Source organism: Coturnix japonica, unplaced genomic scaffold (assembly GCF_001577835.2).
Source record: "Coturnix japonica isolate 7356 unplaced genomic scaffold, Coturnix japonica 2.1 chrUnrandom339, whole genome shotgun sequence".
In the NCBI taxonomy this organism is placed as follows: domain Eukaryota; kingdom Metazoa; phylum Chordata; class Aves; order Galliformes; family Phasianidae; genus Coturnix; species Coturnix japonica.
Window position 1 is genome coordinate 304423 of NW_015439867.1, and position 20840 is coordinate 325262.

The 20840-nt window shown below is 57.0% G+C and overlaps 2 protein-coding genes across 7 annotated transcripts in view; both read left to right on the top strand.

Annotated features, from left to right (window-relative positions):
• Nucleotides 1-17661, top strand: part of LOC107306968 (cyclic AMP-dependent transcription factor ATF-7) — a 50286-nt gene extending 32625 nt beyond the window's left edge. For 5 of the 6 annotated variants that reach the window (XM_015850392.2, XM_015850394.2, XM_015850393.2 and 2 more), the window contains 10 exons: nucleotides 2663-2759; nucleotides 4602-4720; nucleotides 6813-6947; nucleotides 8209-8366; nucleotides 10356-10455; nucleotides 11461-11574; nucleotides 12252-12398; nucleotides 13388-13585; nucleotides 15103-15211; nucleotides 16898-17661. In XM_015850392.2, the coding sequence (XP_015705878.1) occupies nucleotides 2663-2759; nucleotides 4602-4720; nucleotides 6813-6947; nucleotides 8209-8366; nucleotides 10356-10455; nucleotides 11461-11574; nucleotides 12252-12398; nucleotides 13388-13585; nucleotides 15103-15211; nucleotides 16898-17115 (1395 nt within the window). In that variant the 3' untranslated portion in view covers nucleotides 17116-17661. Of the gene's footprint in view, nucleotides 1-2662; nucleotides 2760-3873; nucleotides 4080-4601; nucleotides 4721-6812; nucleotides 6948-8208; nucleotides 8367-10355; nucleotides 10456-11460; nucleotides 11575-12251; nucleotides 12399-13387; nucleotides 13586-15102; nucleotides 15212-16897 lie in introns of those variants that run through there. The other variant, XM_032441635.1, reaches the window with a different exon arrangement.
• A 1951-nt stretch (nucleotides 17662-19612) lies between these two features.
• Nucleotides 19613-20647, top strand: NPFF (neuropeptide FF-amide peptide precursor). The gene is made up of 2 exons (XM_015850352.2): nucleotides 19613-19834; nucleotides 20384-20647. The coding sequence occupies exons 1-2, from the start codon at nucleotides 19635-19637 to the stop codon at nucleotides 20493-20495; spliced, it is 312 nt and encodes a 103-aa protein (XP_015705838.1). The 5' UTR covers nucleotides 19613-19634; the 3' UTR covers nucleotides 20496-20647.
• The last annotated feature ends 193 nt before the right edge of the window (nucleotides 20648-20840 follow it).

The following is a 20840-nucleotide window of genomic DNA, read 5'->3' on the forward strand; positions in this document are numbered from 1 at the left end:
TGTTGCACCCAGCATTGCTCTGTGTTGCACCCAGCATTGCACCCAGCACTGCTCTGTTGCACCCAGCATTGCACCCAGCACCCAGCACTGCTCTGTTGCACCCAGCATTGCTGCTCTGTGTTGCACCCAGCATTGCTCTGTGTTGCACCCAGCGCTGCACCCAACTCATCTCCCTTTGCCTTTTCCTGCTGTGCTGCAGCCCATGCAGATCCCAGCCCAGGAGCAGCACTCAGCACGCTCCCATTCTCCTCTTCTCACACTGTTTGCTGAATGGATGCTCAGAATCACCCCTGCAATGAGCTGTCAGCTGCCTTTACTGTCTGGCTCAGCTGGGGGGGGCATCACACCCGCAATGCATTGCACTCCCACCCCCAAATCCTTCAGCCCCTCCAAAACTGGCTGCAACCACAGCATTGCTTCAGCTGCTTCTGGAGGAGTTTGGCTATGAAAGGCAGCGCCATGGCCGTAACTCATCCCATTCCTTTTATCCCTCCTTCCCTCCCCGTCCCCCCGGCGCTGCTCTCAGTGTAACATGACATGATTTAGGGCCCAAGTGCTGGACTCCATCTCAGGGCTCTATTTTGCTGCATGGGGTTGTTAGAGGGGGGGGGGATGGTGCTGCCAAAGCGCCCCAGCAGAAAGCAAGCTGCTGCATGGTGGGGGGGGGGTTCTGCCCATCCCCTTTTAGCAGCACTTGGAGATGCTGTGTGGGTCCCCCCCCCCCTTCTCTGCAGAGGGTTTATGTGCTGCAGATTTCAGTTTCCCTTTGGATAAATGGGGTGGCAAAGTGCAGCTGCAGGGCTGTGCTCTTGCAGTCCTTTGTTTGGTTGTGTTGCGCTGCAAGGTGGGAACAGTGAGGGTTGGGAATGGGGTGAGGGAATGGGGGACAGGGGGGAGAGATGGATGTAATGGGAGATAGGGGGGAGTAATTGGGGCTGGGGGGTAGTGGGAATAGGGGAGAATAATAGGGAGCGGGGATGGGGAGTCACAGGGAATAAAGGTGGGAGATAAGGGATGGGGAATGGGAATGAGAAATAATGGGAGAGAAGGGATGGGGAAGGGGAATTGATGGGGAATTGGGAGTGGGGGATAATGGCAGAATGAAAATAACCCCATCCCATGCTGACCCCCATCCCAATGGCTGCAATGTGCCGCCCTGCAGCCGTGCTTTGTTGCAGCCCATGAGGAGCAGTGCTCCATCCTCCTCTGCAGGAGGGTTTGTTTTAACCCTGTCCTCCCCTCTGCCCTCCCTCCCTTTGTCTGTGTTCAGGCATCGTCCCATCCCCATTGCGGAGCTCCATGGGGTGGCTGTGAGCCCTCCAGCCCCATAGAAATCCCTTTGTTTTATCCCCATGTTTCTGCCTCTGGTGGGTGTTGGACTGGCTGCATATTGCACAGCACAGTGCATCCGCCCCATCCCAAAGAGCCGAGCAGCCCCTAATTATGGCCTCTAATTAGGGCCAGCATCAACCTGCAGGTTGCCCCGTGCAGCACTGGGAGCTGTTGGCATTTCGTGACTCAGCTGCAATGTTCAGCAATGGGTTCTCGTCCATCTCAGTGCCCCATTCAATGCACTCGGTGCTGTGTTCCATCTGAGCACTGTGCAAACACTGCACTGCGCCCCGTTCTCAGCCATAACTGCATTGCAGCCGCTCTCCTTCAACCCCAACCTCATCACAACACCATCCCCAACCCCATTCTATGTCCAACCCCATCCCACCTCTAACCCATCCCATCCCCATCCCATCCCATTGCATCCCATTCCAAACTCAACCCAACCCTATCCCATCCCATTCCCATCCCATCCCTATCCCAGTTTCATCCCCAACCACAGCCCCATTCCATGTCCAACTCCGTCCCATCCCAACCCCAATCCCATCCCATCCTATTGCATCCCGTCCCATTCTAACCTCATCCAAATCCCATCCCATCCCCATCCTATCCCATCCCATTACATCCCATCCCATTCCAACCCCATCCCATCCCCATTCCATCCCATCCCATCCATTCCAAACCTATCTCAACCCCGTCCCAACCCCATCCAGACCCCAATTCCATCCCGTTCCAACCCCATCCCAAACCTATCCCAACCCCACTCCATGCCATCCATCTCATCCCCACCTCCCATTCCAACCCCATCCCAACCCCATTCTATGCCCATCCCATTCTAACCCCATCCCATCCCCACATCCCATTCCAACCCCATCCCATCCTCATCCCAACCCCAATTCCATCCCATTCCAACCCCATCCCCATCCCAAACCCATCCCAACCCCATTCTATCCCCATCTCATTCCAACTCCATCCCAACCCCAATTCCATCCCATTCCAACCCCAACCCCATCCCAACCCCAATTCCATCCCATTCCAACCCCAACCCCATCCCAAATCCATCCCAGCCCCAATCTATCCCCATCCCATTCTTACCCCATCCCCATCCCATCCCCACATCCCATTCCAACCCCATCCCATCCTCATCCCAATCCCAATTCCATCCTATTCCAACCCCATCCCCATCCCATCCCCACATCCCATTCCAACCCCATCCCATCCTCATCCTAACCCCAATTCCATCCCATCTCATCCCCGACCCCCCCTCCAACCCCATCCCCTCAAACACAACCCTCATTTATTCCCCCTTTTCTGAACCGTTTCGTTTCAGAGGTTTACAAACGAGGACCACCTGGCGGTTCATAAACACAAACATGAGATGACATTGAAATTCGGTCCGGCGCGCACCGACTCGGTCATCATGGCAGGTACAGCTCAGCCCCGCGCCGCGTTAATGCCCACGGCTGCAAGATTAATGCTGGGGAGCAGATGCAGCGAGCCACGTCTCTGCCTCCCATAAAAAGCCTTGTGATCTGCATTTAATCAGGAGGAGAGCGGAGCCGCAGGCTGCTGACTTTCTGCTGGGTTTTTTTTTTTCCCCTTTTCTTTATGGCGGTGTTGGGTTTTTGGGGGGGTTTTTTGGTGGGCTTTTGTTTTCTTCCCCTTGTTGGTGTTTGGAGGGGGTATGGATGGAGGGATGGAGGGATGGAAGGATGGATGGATGGATGGATGGATGGATGGATGGATGGATGGATGGATGGAAGGATAGAGGGATGGATGGATGGAGGGATGGATGGAAGGATGGAGGGATGGAGGGATGGATAGAGGGAGGGATGGATGGATGGTACCCAAATATGGGGATGGTACCCAAATAATGGGGGGATGGTACCCAAATGGGGGATGGTACCCAAATATGGATGGATGGATGGATGGATGGATGGATGGATGGATGGATGGATGGAGGGATGGATGGATGGAGGGATGGATGGAGGGATGGATGGATGGATGGATGGAGGGATGGATGGATGGATGGAGGGATGGAGGGATGGATGGATGGATGGATGGATGGATGGATGGATGGATGGATGGATGGATGGATGGAGGGATGGATGGATGGATGAATGGATGGATGGGGTCTCCTCTGGTGCTGGGTTTGCTTTTGGATGTGACAGCTCAGCTCCTTCCCCAGTGCAACCATCGGCTTTTCCTATTTTAGGGTTTTCTTTTGTAAACCCAAACAGCTCCGAGTGCTGCGGGGTCAACACAACCTATATGGGATGGGGGAAAAAGTACATATTGGTGTATGGCAGCAGAATGTTGCCAGTTATCAATGCTCTCCTCCCTCATTGAGATCCTCTTGTGGGTTTCCTATGGGGTTTGTGTAGGGCTGAGAGCAGGAAAATGCTTCCTATAGCCCTTGGGAAGAAGGCGCTCACCCCAGATCCATCTGCAGCCCCACTTTGGGGCTGATGGAGAAGTTCAGATTGCTGCGAGCCTTGGAGTCAGGGTCAGTGTTAGTGTCAGGGTTTAGATCCTTATCCCTGCACACACAAAACACTTCAGGTTCTGCTTTGTCCCAGGGTTTCCTCCCTCATAACCTCGTTAGCTTTGTGCTAACGAGCAGCAGGATTCAGCCACAGCAAAACGCTGCAGTGAGGATGGGGAGGGTCGGAAGGAGCAGAGCTCTGCCCGTGCAGGGGCTGTTTGAAATGGGAATTGGGCACTTCTGGGTGGTGCTGTGGATGGCGGTGAGTGGAGGTGGGGATGGGGGAGGTGGGGTGGGGGCAGCCCTGGTGCTTTGTGGCATCAGGAAGGGGATGCTGAGCGGGGAATGGTCCAAACTGAGCCCTGAAAGAGCTGCAGATGCAGCATCCAACTGAGAGCTGCAGCCAGAGGAGGTGGTGGGTTTAATGGGGAGAGGAGTGGGCGAGCAAAGCGTGTTTAATGAACCAACCTTAATGGGGCTGGGGGGCGCGGAATATACCGCGGCTCAAAGGGAAGAGTCCCAAGGACCCCCTTTGTGCTGCAGGGTCGCATGCAGGTGGGTTGATGCTGGTGGGTTACTCCTCCTGCCCTGATCCCTCTGTGCTTTTGGGATCTGCTCCTTCCAGGGCCACCGACCCCATTCCCCCCCTGAGGGCAGACAAAGCCACAGGTTGGAAGGGACGGGATGGGAAAACAACATCAGGTTTCATGGTGAGCAGAGGGTGCAGGAGGGGCCCTGGGGGCACAGTGTGAATTGATGTTGTTGTGATCCTCCCCCCCAACAGATCAGACCCCGACGCCGACCCGGTTCCTGAAGAACTGCGAGGAGGTGGGGCTGTTCAATGAGCTGGCCAGCTCCTTCGAGCACGAGTTCAAGAAAGCCACCGAGGATGAGGAGAAAAAGGCAAGAGGAGAAGGGCAGCAATGGGACCCCGGGTTGGGTTGGGTTGCACAAGGAGGGGAGGGCTGACATTGGGTGTGGGTGGGAACATCCTGCTGTGCACATATAGGGGTTCTCCTATGGGGTGACTCCGGCTGGTAGTTGTGTGATGGGATTAGAGCGGGTTGGAAGGGTTTATTATCCCTGTATTCCAAGGAGCAAACAGGCAGTACCCCAAACACTGTGCAGATAGGGGTGGAAATGACCAACCCTGTGGGCTCCGAGATCTGAGCAGAATCCTTTCTCAACCTCTCTGGGTGTCAGACCCCCAAAGGCCCCAAGTCCTGGAGTCCCCCCAGTGCAGGGAGCAGAGCAGGGCTCACCCTGCACCATCCACATGGCAGCACATCGAGGGGCTGCTCTAACAAAGAGCTCCCTCGGCTGCCAGCACCATCGATCCGAGCTGCCCCCACCACCCCGGGGCTGAAGGACAGCGGGATCTCATCAGCCAGCGGCTCATTAAGGACATTTTCCCCCCCCTTCTTTCCCTTCTCGGGGCTCGGAGGAGCACAGCTGCATGCAGAGCTCTTATGCTGCCACACACATTTACGGGCTTGATGGATGGACGTCCGTCCGCCCGCAGTCAGCGGCGCTGCTCGGAAATAAAGCGTGGGAGCAGAGAGGCGTAAATCATCCCCGAGATGGGGGACGGAGGAATTGGGAGCCAGAGCTGCAAAGTGCTTCTCTCTGCTCCTGGCAGCACCGATCCATCTCAAGCTCAGCACTGCGGGGCCGTGCGGGTCTTTCTCCCCTCTCCACCTTTTGTTCTTTGCAGCACAGAGTGGAGGCTCAGCTCCTGTTTGTGGTTTCGGGTCTGCATGGCTGCACAACCCGCAGTCTCGCCGCTCGCTTTATATTGAGACCACCCAGCTCCCGTTGCTCTGCAGCCTCCATTCAGCTCTCGGATATTTAACATTTGGGGTTTGATTTCCTCCAGCTCCCAGCTCAGGGGGTGGTTTGGGTGGAGGGGACGCATTAACCCTCCCCTAAAAGCCCTGCACACCCCCAGCCCTGTTTGCTCTATGTGCCCCCCCTGGAGCTGCTGCTGCATCACTGTGATACTCGGAGCATTGGCTGCATGCGGCTGCTGCTGGGTTTTGTCCTCTGCTTCCAAGGGTGGTCCGACAGCGGAGCCTTAATTAAAACCATGGGAGCAGCGGGAGCTTCCCTGGAGGCGCTTTAAGTGGTTGGAAATTTCCTTGCATGTTAATCCCTTCTCCTTTGTGCTTCCCATCTCTGCTTAGCAGGGCAGGTACGTGGCCACAAGCTCCGGCGTCAATCAGCGCCAGAGCAGCCCCAGAGGCACAGATTTACCTTTTTGCCTCAATTTTCCCTCCCTGGAGAGGACTTGAGATGCAGCAGAGGAGGAGGAGGTGTGTGTTAGGGGTGGGATGCAGAGCAGGGATGGGGGATGGCGAGCAGCTCTGTGTTAAGGGCATTTCTGCCCCCGATCCAATGCTCAGTGCAAAGACTTCTCCATCCAAATCCACCCCGCACCCTCTCCATCCCCTCCCAGCCCCACTGAAGCACCCAGCTCGTGTCCCCCCATATTATCACCCTCTTCCCATCCCCATTGTTCTGAAGTGGGGCACACAGCACTGCAGGGATCCAGGCTGGCAGCGTTGCCATCTGCAGGCGTACGCTCCGGTTTCATTTTGATGGGGAGCCCGTGGATGCTGGATAACTCGCATGGCTCTTTGTTTGCTTTCGATAACCGGGCAGTCAAATAATTCAGGCTTGATTTACACGGCGCTTTGCAGCTCTTTCTGCCGATGAAGGTGCCCTCTGTGGCTCAGGGCTTTGTTACCTGCTCTCCTCCTTTCTGAACAGAGGGGATGCAAAGAATCAGGTCTGTGTTCTCAGCACGTGGTGCCATTGGGGCTCTATGCACACAGGGATCGCGCTTCGCCTCGGGCTCCCAGCTGCTGCTTCAGGACCAATAAATAATAATAATTTGGCAGCTCGGAGCCGCAGCTCTTTCCTTTGGGAACGAGCGGCTGTTTTGCAGGCAATGTGAGCTCATTGTCCTCTCAATCCGTGGCTGGTTTTCTTGCAGAGCTCCGCAGCCCTGGACATGTCGCTGCCCTCCACCCCAGACATCAAAATAAAGGAGGAGGAGCCGGTGGAGGTGGATTCGTCCCCCCCAGACAGCCCTGCCTCCAACCCACGGTCACCGCAGAGCAAGGAGAAGGTGCGTGTGACACCGAGCCCTGGGATGGGCTGCACTGAGCTGGGCTGAGCGGAGCTGAGCATCCCCCCATTGGGGTACCAGCCCCATATTTGGGTACCATCCCCCACTTGGGTACCATACCCCCATTTGGGTACCATCCCCCATGTGGGTACCATCCCCCATGTGGGTACCATCCCCATATTTGGGTACCATCCCCCATTTGGGTACCATCCCCCATTTCGGTACCATCCCCATATTTGGGTACCATCCCCCACTTGGTTACCATCCCCATATTTGGATACCATCCCCCATTTGGGTACCATCCCCATATTTGGGTACCATCCCCCCATTTGGGTACCATCCCCCCATTATTTGGGTACCATCCCCATATTTGGGTACCATCCCCCCATGTTGGTACCAATGGGGCTCGTCTTGTTTGTGAAAGAGAGAAATACACTTCTTCCCTCTCCATCCTTCTCTTCCCAACACACTTAAATCTCCGCGTGGAGATGCAGAGAACCCTCCTGCCTACCCCAGGGATGCTCTTCAGGTGGGATGAAGTGCAGCAATGCAGCTTCGCCCCCAGGGTGGGCTGCTGGGGGTCAGAGCAGGGGAAGGGCTGCGAGGACAAAGCAGTTCCCCATACAGAAGCATTAGCTGTAAAGCAGTAAATCATAGAGGGGATTGACTTCCCAGAGCCAGAATCTCTGTGCCCTGTTCCCTGCAGTGACACACAGTTAGTTTGGGGAAGTCTTGCCCCTCTGTGTCTCAGGTTCTGTGCCTTAACTTCCACTGAATGACTTCAGAGCCATCAGAGGGGAACCAAATGTGTTGGAAGTGCTGAGTCCTGGCCTGACCCATTGATTGAGCACCTGGAAAAGGGCCTGGTGAGCCCTGGGAGCACAGGGGAAGGCAATGTAGCCCCTCATTTAAGGCCTGGCTGCCAATGGGGAAGGGTCTCTGCTTGGAGCTTCCTCCTTGTTGGGTTCTATCTGTGAGCTGAGATGTTCAGAGGTGGGTGAGCACCTTTCCTCTGTAATACCAGCCCATTCCCCCCGGTCTCTTTGCTGTTATACTCCTGTATTGCCCTTTCACCACACTGATCTGTAACAGGCAGCCGGGTTTTGGTGAAGGTAATTTGTGGGATCGTAAAGTGTTTGGGCTGGAAAGGTCCTTACAGATCACCGAGCCATCAGGTGGCTGAGCTGGAAAGGATCTTACAGCTCCATGTAATAACTGCCCAGTAACCTCGTGTCTCCTTTTATCTGTTCACCCCCTTTAGGAGATCACCCCCAAACCTGTGATTATTTCCACACCGACACCAACCATCGTGCGCCCCGGATCCCTTCCTCTCCACCTGGGCTACGACCCCCTGCACCCCACGCTGCCTTCCCCAACCTCCGTCATCACCCAGGCCCCACCATCCAACAGGCAGCTCGGGTGAGTGCATGCCATGGAGTCCATGGGGTTACCCTCCTGTTCTGCTTCCCAAGCTGTAATTAGGAACACAGAGAAGCTCCTTGATTGGCAGATCTGATTTGCTGCCGTTACTGCTGCGGCTGCTTGGGCATAAGGGCCTCATTGCAGCCAAAGCAGAATGGGGTGGTAGCGTGCAGGAGGCAGGCACTGATTGTTGTAGGGTAATGAAACGAGGCGGATTCACTACAGGGAGAAATTAATCCCCACACACAGAATCAAAGCAGCTTCTTCCAGGAGGTGCTGCAGCCCCCACAGCTCTGTGTGCTCCAAGGGGCTCTAATAGCACTTCCCAGTCTGCTCTGAACTGGGGAGCCCAGCACTGGGCCCAGTGCTCTCTATGGGCCCCCCCAGAGCAGAGTGGGGGGCAGCTCCCTGCCCTGCTGTCCATGCTCTGTGCAGTGACCACAGGGAACCATTGGCCTTAATGGCCAGCAGGGCACACTGATGGCTTGTGGTCAACCATAGGTGAACCAGGACACGCTTTTGGCTCCTGTCACCCTTGTTGCCCCTGGAACCCCCAGGTCCTTCTCTGTTAGAGCTGCTTTCCATGGGCACAGCCTTCATTTACACCGATGGGACTCTCAAGCTGCCTTTGCAGCCTGGTGCAGAGCAGAGAGCTGAGCGAAGCTGTCCATAGGAAGCTGTCTGTGTCTTTAATGGCTTTGGGGCCATTTAAAGGGCCCCTTCTGCAGCCCCCTGCCCTCAGCACACTCAGCATCTGCCTCAGGAGCTGTTTGGTTTTGCACAGCAATCAACTGCTCCTTTTTGCCCTGAGATCCATCAGCACGATGCTCACTGCTGGCTGCAGCCCTCGGGAGATGCCTGTGTTCTGCCCCTATTCAGCCCCTATTCAGCCCCTATCCTGCCCCTATCCTGCCCCTATTCTGCCCCTATTCTGCCCCTATTCAGCCCCTACCCTGCCCCTATCCTGCCCCTATCCTGCCTCTATCCTGCCCCTGTTCTGCCCCTATTCTGCCCCTATCCTGCCCCTATTCAGCCCCTATCCTGCCTCTATTCTGCCTCTATCCTGACCCTATCCTGTCCCTGTCCTGCCCCTATTCTGCCCCTGTTCTGCCTCTATTCTGCCTGTAACCTGGGCTGTTTGGCACAGAGTCCCCCCCTCACATGGAGACATGAGCAAATCAAACTGGAGCAATCTGGGCTTCAATGGGGTTTTGTGTCCTCTGCAGATCTCAGGGCCAGATCCCTCCCCTTGCTCCATGGGAGGGGTTTGGCTGCAGCCATAGTGGGGCCGCAGCGGCCGCGGGGGGGTTGTGAGCGAGACAGAGATGGAGGGGAGGGCTGTGACCTCCCCACAGCTCGCCTTGTTAGCCTGGGATTTTCAAAGCAGCCTGGAGGATTTGGGATGCCCAATAGAAATGAATGAGAGCCGAGCGTTGGCGTTCCCAGGGCAGCCTTAAAAATTCCAGCCTGAGTTATGGGCACGCAGAGCCCCCCGCTCTGACCCCGCTCCCCCCACCCCGCCGTCTCTCCGTGCTGGCTCCATCCATCCCCCATCCATCCCTTGTGCTGGACTTGGAGGAGGGGGCAGCGTTTTTCCTCCCCTCCCTGCAGCTCTGCTCTGCTCCCAGCTGCTCTGCACACCATCCTGCTCCCAGCTGCACCGAGCACGAGTTGCTCCAGTGATGTTTTCCTTCCTCTCCCCATCCATTGCTCCATTTTCTCCCCCCTTTCCCTATGCAGGTCGGTCAGAGCCTGAGTGCAGCGCTCTGAAATGGAGCGAGATGGAGCGAAATGGAGGCAGGGCTGTGCGAGCCCGTTCATCTGCAATGGAAAAAGCCCTTGGTTGTTTTCATTTGTAGCAATGAGGCTCCATCCCCCACCCCCTACACCCCCAATGTGCCCTTTGGAAAGGGAAGAGCCTGCAGTTTGTTCTTGCTCCCAATGTTGGCCCCAAATAACCCTCAAACCCTGGGTCTGTGTTTGCAGGTCGCCCACTGGTTCCCTTCCACTCGTCGTGCAGCTGCCAAACGGGCAGACCATGCCTGTCCTGCCCGGCCCCCCCATGCAGATGCCGTCTGTGATATCGGTAAGGGAAATACAGCACAGCTCTGCAAGGTGGAGGGAGGGAGGGAGGGATGGAGGGACGGCGCTTTTCCCCCTGCCAAAGCACTTCCATGCAGTAGAAATTAAAACGCATCCCCCCCCCTGCGCCAACAAGGCTTGAGCAGGAGGGGAGGGTGGGCTTGGATGGGGGGAGCAGCTCTGGCAAGGCAGTAATGACGGGGAGATCGCACTAGAGGGCAATCAGTCTGGAGGAGAAACAAAGCCGTGCCCAGACAGATGGTCACGCCGCGGATGGGGCTGGGAGCTGCAGGAGCTGCTGCTAAACCGCCCCCATTTGGAGCAACGTGCTGCAGGCGGAACCAGCCGAGCTTGCAGAGAACGTGTTGCTCTTTGCAGGCCAGCAAAGCCTCCACGGAGCGCAGCGCAAATGTTCTCCTCGCATGTCGGGCTGTTTGCTTTGGAACTGCCCACAGTGCAGAGCTCAGGAGCAGCTCTGAGCCCCATCAAGAGCCCCAGCACCCCCCTACCCCCCATGCACGGATCCTGCTGCGTGTTCTGGCTTTGGAGCAAATCAAAGCCAAATCTGTGTCAGTGCAGGCAGCTCGTGGGCACGCAGATCCCTGCACGGTGCTGCTGCCTGCAGGCACAGCTTTGGGGCTGCAGTGCTTTGCAACAGCGGACCTGAGCGGCGTGCTAACGCAAGTGCAGGTTCAGTTTTCCCCTTGCTGAGGGCAGAGATCTCTTTGCTTTGCAGGACCTGACGCTTCCATGCACCCTCGGTAATCAGAGCGTTCCATTCCCACCCAGGGATGGGGAGAGGAGGGAGGTGTGGGGCTGCTGCAGCCGGGCAATCCTTCACCAGCAACCGTGGCCACCAAAGGGGAGGCTGCTGCCCTGGGCTGACAGCAGCGCTGATGGATGGCAGCAGTTAAACACCGAGCTGTGTCGGGGCTGATAAATGCGCTCGGTCGGGGAATTATTGCGCAGCTCGTTGGCTCCTAACGCTGCTTCGCTTCCTCCCCATCAGCTGGCACGGCCCGTGTCCATCGTGCCCAACATTCCCGGCATCCCCGGGCCTCCCATCAGCAGCAGCGGCTCCGTTTCCCCATCGGGTCTCCCTGTGCACTCAGAAGCCAAAATGGTGAGTGTTCCGTCTGCACCGTCCCCCCCTCAATGACTTTTGCAATGAGCAGCTGCGATACGGGTCAGGTTTGTGCTGGGATCAGGTGTTGGTGGGGCTGCACTCGGTGCTGGTGGGACAAAGCTCAGCCCAGAGTCGCACGGAGCTGCTGCTCGTAGTTCCAAGGTAACAGATGGGCTGGAGGTGGGTTTGGGGAAGGCAGAGCCAAGAGCAGGGATGCTGCGCTGCAATCCGACGAGCTGGGTAATGGGTTTTGTGCAGAGCCTTCAGCTAAAGGCTTCCATTGTAGAACAAAAGGCAGCAAAACCCCATTGGTTTTCAGTCAGAACGGGGGCTTACAGATCTACCTCCTGCCATTCCACGCTGCCATCGCTCCCATCAGTCAGGTGTCTGTGGGGCTGACAGGCAGAGCTGCACATGGGGTGAGATAGGAGCCATCCTGCCCCATTGCCCGGAGGGGGAGATGGGTCTCCATCCTCCAGCCCTTTCCCATCCCCGTGTGGTCCCACTGGGCGGTGGATCAGTCGCTTTGGGGTGAGCCCAAAGTGTCTTCGCTTGGCTTTGGATCGACCACTGTCACTTCTCAGTCAGCTGGTTCCCTGGGTGGGAGAGGAGCTGCATGAAGCCTCAGCAGGTTGGGGAAGGGGTGACCGATGTCCCTTGTTCTCCTCTTTCAGAGGCTGAAGGCCAGTTTGACGGCGTCTTCCTCCCTGAACGGCAGCAGCCTGGTGGTGGGCTCAGCCAGCACCATGGTGACCGCGCGCCCGGAGCAGAGCCAGATCCTCATCCAACACCCCGACGCTCCATCACCAGCTCAGCCTCAGGTGTGCAGCTGCCCAGCCACAATGCTGGGTGTTACTGAACCTCAGGGCAAGGGGGAGGTTTCCCAAACCCAGCATCCTGGTTTGCAAAACGGGTTAAAAACTTTGTTTTTCCAGCGCTGAAAAACTGCACCAGGGCGTTAATCTGCTTGACAGGGGCTGGAGTTCTGAGTTTCCTCCCCTCTCCCCATTCAATTACGAGGGTTAAACGCTCCCCTCTCAGGCAATCAGCTCCAGCAGCTCCTGCCAGCTCACCAAATGCCAGCCCTCCATCAGCAGCGCCACCTGCTCTGTCACTTACATCGCCTTCCAATAGTCCCCATATCCATATGCTGCCTGACAGCCCAGCAGCCGGTGCTGCAGCCCACCGGGCTGGGACCCCACGCCCTCCCCAGCATTTCTTTGTTCTGAAATGAGGCTGGGACGTGGTGTGTGTGGAGCTACAAAACCTTCCCTGTTGCCTCCAGGAACGTGTCTGGAAAATGGAAAGCAAATTCATCTTGGAAGCAAATTGCCCACTCAAATAACGCCGTTGGTGCTCTGCCTGTGCTTATGGATGGAACGGAGAGTGGTTCTGTTCCTCCCCAACCTGCTCTGCAAACCAGATCCCCTCTTTCCTCCAGCCCCACACGATCCTGCATCTCCTGGTGGGAAATGCTTCCTCCGGGCTCTGTTTGCTGCATGCTCCATTTCAGCATCCGAGCATGAGTTGCTCCAGTGATGTTTTCCTTCCTCTCCCCATCCATTGCTCCATTTCCCTCCCCCCTTTCCCTATGCAGGTTGGTCAGAGCCTGAGTGCAGCGCTCTGAAAAGGAGAGAGATGGAGCGAAATGGAGGCAGGGCTGTGCGAGCCCGTTGATCTGCAATGGAAAAAGCCCTTGGTTTCCATCCCTATTGCCTCTTTCCCCACCTCCCACACCCTCATTGTGCCCTTTGGAAGGGGAAGAGCCCAGAGAACCCTAATCCTACCCCTAACCCTTCTCCATCTCCAGGTTTCCCCTGCCCAACCCACTCCCAGCACCGGCGGTCGGCGGAGGAGGACGGTTGATGAGGACCCCGATGAGCGTCGGCAGCGGTTCCTGGAGCGGAACAGAGCTGCTGCCTCGCGCTGCAGGCAGAAACGCAAGCTGTGGGTGTCTTCATTGGAGAAGAAAGCAGAGGAGCTCACAACCCAGAACATCCAGCTGAGCGTGAGTATGTAACCATTAAGGCTGAGCTCAGCCCGGCTGCTCTGGGACGGTCACCGCGGAGGGAACGCCGTCCCCGTGCCACAAAGAAAACACGTTTGGGTGCTGCTCTAAGGAGTGACCACACACATATCAGTGCAGGTCAGGGGCTGAGCTGCTGGGAAGGAGCTCTGTGGAGTAGGACGGGGGGTCCTGGTGGATCATGAGCCAGCAGTGTGTCCTGGTGGACAGGAAGGCCAATGGTTGACCAACAGTTGACCAGTGGTTGACCACAAGCCAACAGTGTGCCCTTGTGGCCAAGAAGGCTGGCAGTGCCCTGGTTGGACAATGGTTGACCATCAGTTGACCAATGGTTGTACGTAAGCCAATGGTGAGCCCTTGTGGCCAAGAAGACCAATGGTTGACCATCAGTTGACCAGTGGTTGTACATAAACCAATGGTGTGCCCTTGTGGCCAAGAACACCAATGGTTGACCATCAGTTGACCAATGGTTGACCGCAAGCCAGCAGTGTGCCCTCATGGCCAAGAAGGCTGGCAGTGCCCTGGTTGGCCAATAGTTGACCAACAGTTGGCCAATGGTTGACCACAAGCCAGCAGTGTGCCCTGGTGGCCAAGAAGACCAGTGGTTGACCAACAGTTGACCAATGGTTGACCACAAGGCAGCAGTGAGCCCTGGTGGCCAAGAGGGCTGGCAGTGCCCTGGTTGGACAGTGGTTGACCAGTAGTTGACCAAAGGTTGACCACAAGCCAACGGTGTGCCCTCGTGGCCAAGAAGGCCAGCAGTGCCCTGGTGGCCAGGAAGGCCAATGGTTGACCAACAGTTGGCCAATGGTTGACCATAGGCCAACAATGTGCCCTCACAGCCAAGAAGGCTGGCGGTTGACCCATGGTTGGCCAACAGCTGACATTGATCAACCATGATCTAACAGTGTGGCCAGGAAGGTCAGTGGTTCCCTGGGGGGGGAATGCACCTCCTGATGGGGACAGGCTGAAAGTAGCAGTATTATGGGATGGAAGTCTGCCCTGTGTCGGTGAGAGCTGTCTGCTGAACAGAACCTTTCTGCTCTTGCAGTTATTTAATGCTCTCAACGCTGGCCAAGCTCTGCACAAAACAAACTGATATCCATTCTGGCTTTTCTCCCACTGGTTGCCCATGGATTCTTTTATTTCCAATCATGGCATTTAATTTTCTTCCCAAAGTAATGATAGAAACTATTTCCTTGGGCAGTCCTGCAACGTAATTGACGGGGTTTCAACTGCTTGTCCAAAGCTTTCCATAGAGGTTGGAGGGAAGTGGACCTGAGAGGTGGCTCAGGAGGGGTTGGGCAGAGATATCACAGTGAGGGGCAGCTCCCATTGTGGGTTGGTCACTAAATCCCCCCACCCAGCAGCTTTGGTGTCCTCAGGCCGCCTCCAGCTCGATGCCAGGCATTGAGTTTGCAGGGTGAGCTTGCAGGGTGTCCCCCTGTCCATTTGTCCACATGTCCACATGTCCACACATCCCTGTTTTTCAATGGCAGAACGAAGTGACGCTGCTGAGGAATGAGGTGGCTCAGCTGAAGCAGCTGCTGCTGGCTCACAAGGACTGTCCCGTCACCGCGTTGCAGAAGAAGACCCAGGGCTATCTGGGTGAGTGGTGCCTTCTGCACCTCATCCTTATCTTTCCATTCTCTTCCTTTCCTTGATCTTCTTTTTTATACCATCTATTTAATTCCCATTAGCTATAGGCAACCTGCCTGGCTGCCTTCTTACCTCATTGCTTTGCATTTGTGCGGAGCCCTTTGGGGGACACTGGATTCCCCCCATTCCCTTCCCAACTTTGCAGTTCCCATTGCAGTGTTATATTGAGACTCATCAGCTTCATTTCACTTGCAGTTGTATCTATGGGGGGGGGGGGTGAGGGGGGAGATCAACCCTTCAGTTCTGGGCTGAGAGCTGAGTGTTCAGGAATCACAGAACCATGGAATGACAGCATGGATGGGTTGGGAAGGTCCTGGAAGGTCAAAGAAGCATGGGATGGTTGGGTTGGAAAGGTCCTGAAAAATCACAGAACAATGGGGTGGTTGGATGGTCCTTGAAGGTCCCAGAGCCATGGGATGGTTGGGTTGGAAGGGTCCTGAAAGGTCACAGAAGAATGGGATGGTTGGGTTGGAAAGGTCCTGACAGGTCACAGGACAATGGGGTGGTTGGGTTGGGAAGGTCCTGGCAGGTCACAGAACCATGGGATGGTTGGGTTGGAAAGGTCCTGACAGGTCACAGGACAATGGGGTTATTGGGTTGGATGGTCCTTGAAGGTCCCAGAGCCGTGGGATGGTTGGGTTGGAAGGGTCCTGAAAGGTTACAGAGCCATGGGATGGTTGGGTTGGAAAGGTCCTGATAGGTCACAGGACAATGGGGTGGTTGGGTTGGAAGGGTCCTGAAAGGACACAGGAGAATGGGATGGTTGGGTTGGAAGGGTCCTGACAGGTCACAGAAGAATGGGATGGTTGGGTTGGAAAGGTCCTGAAAGTTCAGAGGACAATGGGGTGGTTGGAAAGGTCCTTGAAGGTCCCAGAGCCGTGGGATGGTTGGGTTAGAAGGGTCCTGAAAGGTCACAGGACAATGGGATGATTGGGTTGGAAAGGTCCTGACAGGTCCCAGGACAAAGGGGTGGTTGGGTTGAGAGGGTCCTGAAAGGTCACAGAACAGTGGGGCGGTTAGGTTGGAAAGGTCCTGAAAGGTCACAGGACGATGGGGTGGTTGGATTGGAAAGGTCCTGACAGGTCACAGAAGAATGGGATGGTTGGGTTGGAAAGGTCCTTGAAGGTCCCAGAGCCGTGGGATGATTAGGTTGGAAGGGTCCTGAAAGGACACAGGAGAATGGGATGGTTGGGTTGGAAGGGTCCTGAAAGCTCACAGGACAGTGGGACGATTGGGTTGGAAGGGTCCTTATAGGTCACAGAGCCATAGAATGGTTGGGTTGGAAGGGTCCTTATAGGTCACAGAGCCATAGAATGGTTGGGTTGGAAGGGTCCTGACAGGTCACAGAAGAATGGGATAGTTGGGTTGGAAGGGTCCTGAAAGGTTACAGGACAATGGGGTGGTTGTATTGGATGGTCCTTGAAGGTCCGAGAGCCATGGGATGGTTGGGTTGGAAAGGTCCTGACAGGTCACAGGACAATGGAGTGGTTGGATTGGAAAGGTCCTGACAGGTCACAGAAGAATGGGATGGTTGGGTTGGAAAGGTCCTGAAAGCTCACAGGACAGTGGGACGGTTGTGTTGGCTGGATTCTTAAAGCTCCCCAACCACTTTTCCTCCATCCTTTTCCCCCTCAGAAAGCCCCAAGGAAAGCTCCGAGCCCACGGGCTCCCCGGCGCCCGTCATCCAGCACAGCTCCGTCACCGCGTCCCCCAACGGGCTCAACGTCCGCTCGGCAGCCGAGGCCGTGGCCACGTCGGTGCTGACTCAGATGGCGAACCAAAGGACAGAGCTGGCCCTGCCCCTGCAGCCACACGTCATCATGGCCCCACAGTCCCAGTCTGCCGCCAGATGATGCTCGTGGCCCCCAGAACTGAGCGGAGCCGCGTGCCCCCCCTGCGGGACGGCCTGGATTTTGGGGGTCGTTTTTCTTTGTTTTTCAAGCCAGGGAAGGGCAGCTGTGGAGCTTCTGATCCGACATCCCTGGATGCGTCACCCGAAGGCCTCACTTTGAGAGCACCCGCAGAGGTTTTGCTTTCGGGTCCCATTAAACACTAAAGGAGAAGCCCTATTTGGGGGGGGGGGGGCTGTGAGGGTTCACTCCTAAGACTGCACTGAGCTGTGGCTGGGATGGGTCCTGCAGGGGGAGCTCCCAGCCCCACTGCACCCCCCAGGATCGAGACTTCACGTTGGTGGCCTTAAATCGGTGCCTCTATGGAGGTGGGGGGGGCTCGGGGGGGGGGGGGGGGTGCTGGTTTGCCCTGAGCTCCCCCTCTCCATCCCCATCACGTTCTGCTCTTCTGATCCAGGAGCACTGAGAGCTGCAGATGTGCTTCCATGGCTTGTTGGTATATTGGAAGCAAAGGGATCCTATGGGACCCCCCCCCCCTATACACACACATACAGCTCTATGTCCCCCCCCTCCTTGAGCTCTGCCCCCCCCTCAGGTCGCACTTTGCCACTTTGGATGAGTTGATGCTCGTTGTTGCTCCTCCGGGGCAGCAGAACCCAAAGCCATGACGTGGGGTCCCGCTGCAGGAGCCCCATGGGCTGCTTCCCCATTGCCGGGCTCTGTTCTAACCCCAACACCCCCATACACCCCCCCCAGGTATAAGATAACCCTATTCCCTCTCCCTATATGTGTTATGGGCTGAGCGATGCTCACAGCAGCTCAGCAGCTCCTCCAAGCTGCCAAACATGATGGGGACGCAGGAACTGATGGAGGGGATCAATAGGAGCCGCTTTGCTCTCCCCATACCCGGAGCCCCGACCCCCCCCGAGACCCTCTGAGCCCCCCCGTGTCCTCACCGGCAGCGCTGATCGCAACGAGCGTCTACACACCAGATCCCACACGAGAGCACGGCGAGAGGCACCGCATACCCCCATATCCACCGACACACATTCCGAAATAAGTCCACAGGATGATCGACATATGCCTCTACCCGTAGTTCGACTATCAGAGACCATTAATCATGTATGGAGCAGAGACAGTGGCGTAGGATGTTTATCTCTTATCCGAACACCAGATCGAGGGTTCGCCAACGCTCCTAGCGGCCGCCGGACAATCATTCGCTTTATATGATGCACCAACGTCCTCCATCAGCTGTGAGCAGCTCAAATCTATCAGGTAATTCAAAACTGGGGGCTCTGTGGCCCTCCAGGTTGGGACCCCCCCCCCAGGGTGGGTGTTGTCCATCCTCCCAGCTCAGCTCCATGACATTTGGGGGAGGCGGGGACCCTTATTTCTGGCCTCTGCCCCCTCCCCCTCCTATTACACACACATCCTTAGCGGTGCCTTAACCCCCCCAGACCCTCCTTCAGAGAATACGTCAAGTGGTCCATGAGATCTGCGATCGGAGAGGCTCCTTAGCCCATGGTGCAGATTAGCTTAACTTTCTACGAGCTGGCGGAAGACGCCCCCGTACCGTGTCATTTGACGCACACGGTTCACACGTGAATGGCAATGCGATCACTCCCGTCGAGCGACTATTACAAGAGAGAGAGACGACAAAAATGGAAAGACAGCCAGGATATGGCGAATAAATAAGATAAGCGAGATAGGCCCCCCCTCCCTCTACCGCCCCCCCATAAAATACACGTAACCACGAGGGGTAGTATATCCAGCCCGCATATTATGAAGTATATCCAGACCTATATAGACGTCTGTATCACTTCAGAACGGACGCGCAGCCCCTTTATAATGCTACGGAACGGTTTTAAGCACGCTGTCCCCCCCCTCGCGACCCTCCCAAACCCCCCCCCCCCAAAGGCCGCCCCTGTGCGCGGGACCTCACAGCGCCGGGTGGGGGGCGCGGGGGGGGGCGGCGTTCATGTGCCTTTATTTATGCTGCAGATACGACATTAAACTCTTACCGAGGAGCGGTGGCTGCGTGTGTGAGGGGGGGGATATGGGGGGGGGATATTGCTGGGGGTACCGCCCTGGGGGGGGGGCAATTATGGCCCCCAGGGTTGGTGCTGTTTGTGGGGCCGATGGAGGAGTTCGGGGCCGCCCCGTCGGGGCTGCGGGAGCGAAATGCGGCCGCGGGGGGGGACGGTGGTCCGAGATGGGGATGGATATGGGGGGGGTTTGGATATGGGGGGGATGGTTGGGGGGGGTCCCGAGATCTGGAGGCTCCAGGTTGAAGGGGGGGGGTGGGCTCAGCTGTCGGGGTCCGCCGTCTCAAGGCCGCCCCCCCCCTCCAATCCCTGCCCGTCCCCGCGGCTGTTGTCTCGGCTGCGAAATGGCTTCAATTAACGGAGCCCCCCCCCCCTCCATCCCGTCCCGTCCCCCGGGACCCCCCCGGCCGCTCCCGGGGCTGCGGCCCCGTCTATAAGAGGCGGCGGGCGGCGGTTCGGGGGGCGGCGGAGGCGGCGATGGCGGCTCGTGCGGTGCTGGCGCTGCTGCTGTTGGCCGGGGCCGCTCGAACCGGCCGCTCTTGTCCCGACCCGATTCGGTCCGATCCGCTCCCGGTCGGTCCCGGTTCCGTCGCCCCGTCGGGTCCGTCCGCTCTGAGCGCGTTGCTTCGCTCTATGGGGCGACCCCACAGCGCGGCCACGGAGCTGCAGCCGCAGAGGTGAGGGGGGGGGGGGGGTCCCGTGTCTGTGTGTCCCGTGTCTGTGTGTCCCGTGTGTGTCCGTCCCCATCGATACCATCATCTCACCATCCCCGTCCGTCCATCTGTCCTGCCCCCATCTGTCCGTCCGTCCATCCCCCTCCCCAGCACTGACTCCATCCCCCTTTATCTGCCCCCCCACCCACCTCCCGTCTGTCCCCATCCGTCCCTCTGTCCGTCCATCCTTTGCCATCCATGGGTGGATCTGGCCGTTCCTGTCTGTCTGTCTGTCCGTCGATCCCAATGTCCATCCATATACACCTGTCCATGCATCCCAATGTCCATCTGTCCATCCATCCCAGTGTCCGTCTGTCCATCCATCCATCCATCCATCCCAATGTCCATCCAGATACACCTGTCCATCCATCCCAATGTCCATCTGTCCGTCCACCCCAATATCCATCTATACACCCATCCACCCACCCACCCATGTCCCCATCCCTTTCTATCCACCCTTCCCACCCCCCCATCCCCATTTACCCCCTATTCTCTCTCTCTCCCCCCCTGCAGGTTCCCCCGTGGGCCGGGTTCCCCATCGTGGCTCAGTCCCCGCAGTTGGGATCCCCCATCTGCCCCATTTTGGACCATGGCCACCCCACAGCGCTTCGGCCGCCGCCGCTGAGCTCCTATAGATCCTATAGCTCCTATAGATCCTATATGGCCCCATCCATCCCTGGAGCCACCCGTGCCTCCATCCCCTGCATCTCTATGGCTCCATCCACCTCCACGGCTCCGTGTGAGCCCACCAATAAAGTGGCACCACCAACCCCTGAAGCTGTCCTATAGGGGGGATATGGGATATAGGGATATGGGGTAGATATGGGGGGATATGGGGGGATATGGGGGATATGGGGGGATATGGGGTGATATGGGGGATATGGGGGGATATAGGGGGATATGGGGGGATATGGGGGGATATGGGATATAAAGGGGGATATGGGGGATATGAGGGGGGAATACTGGGGGG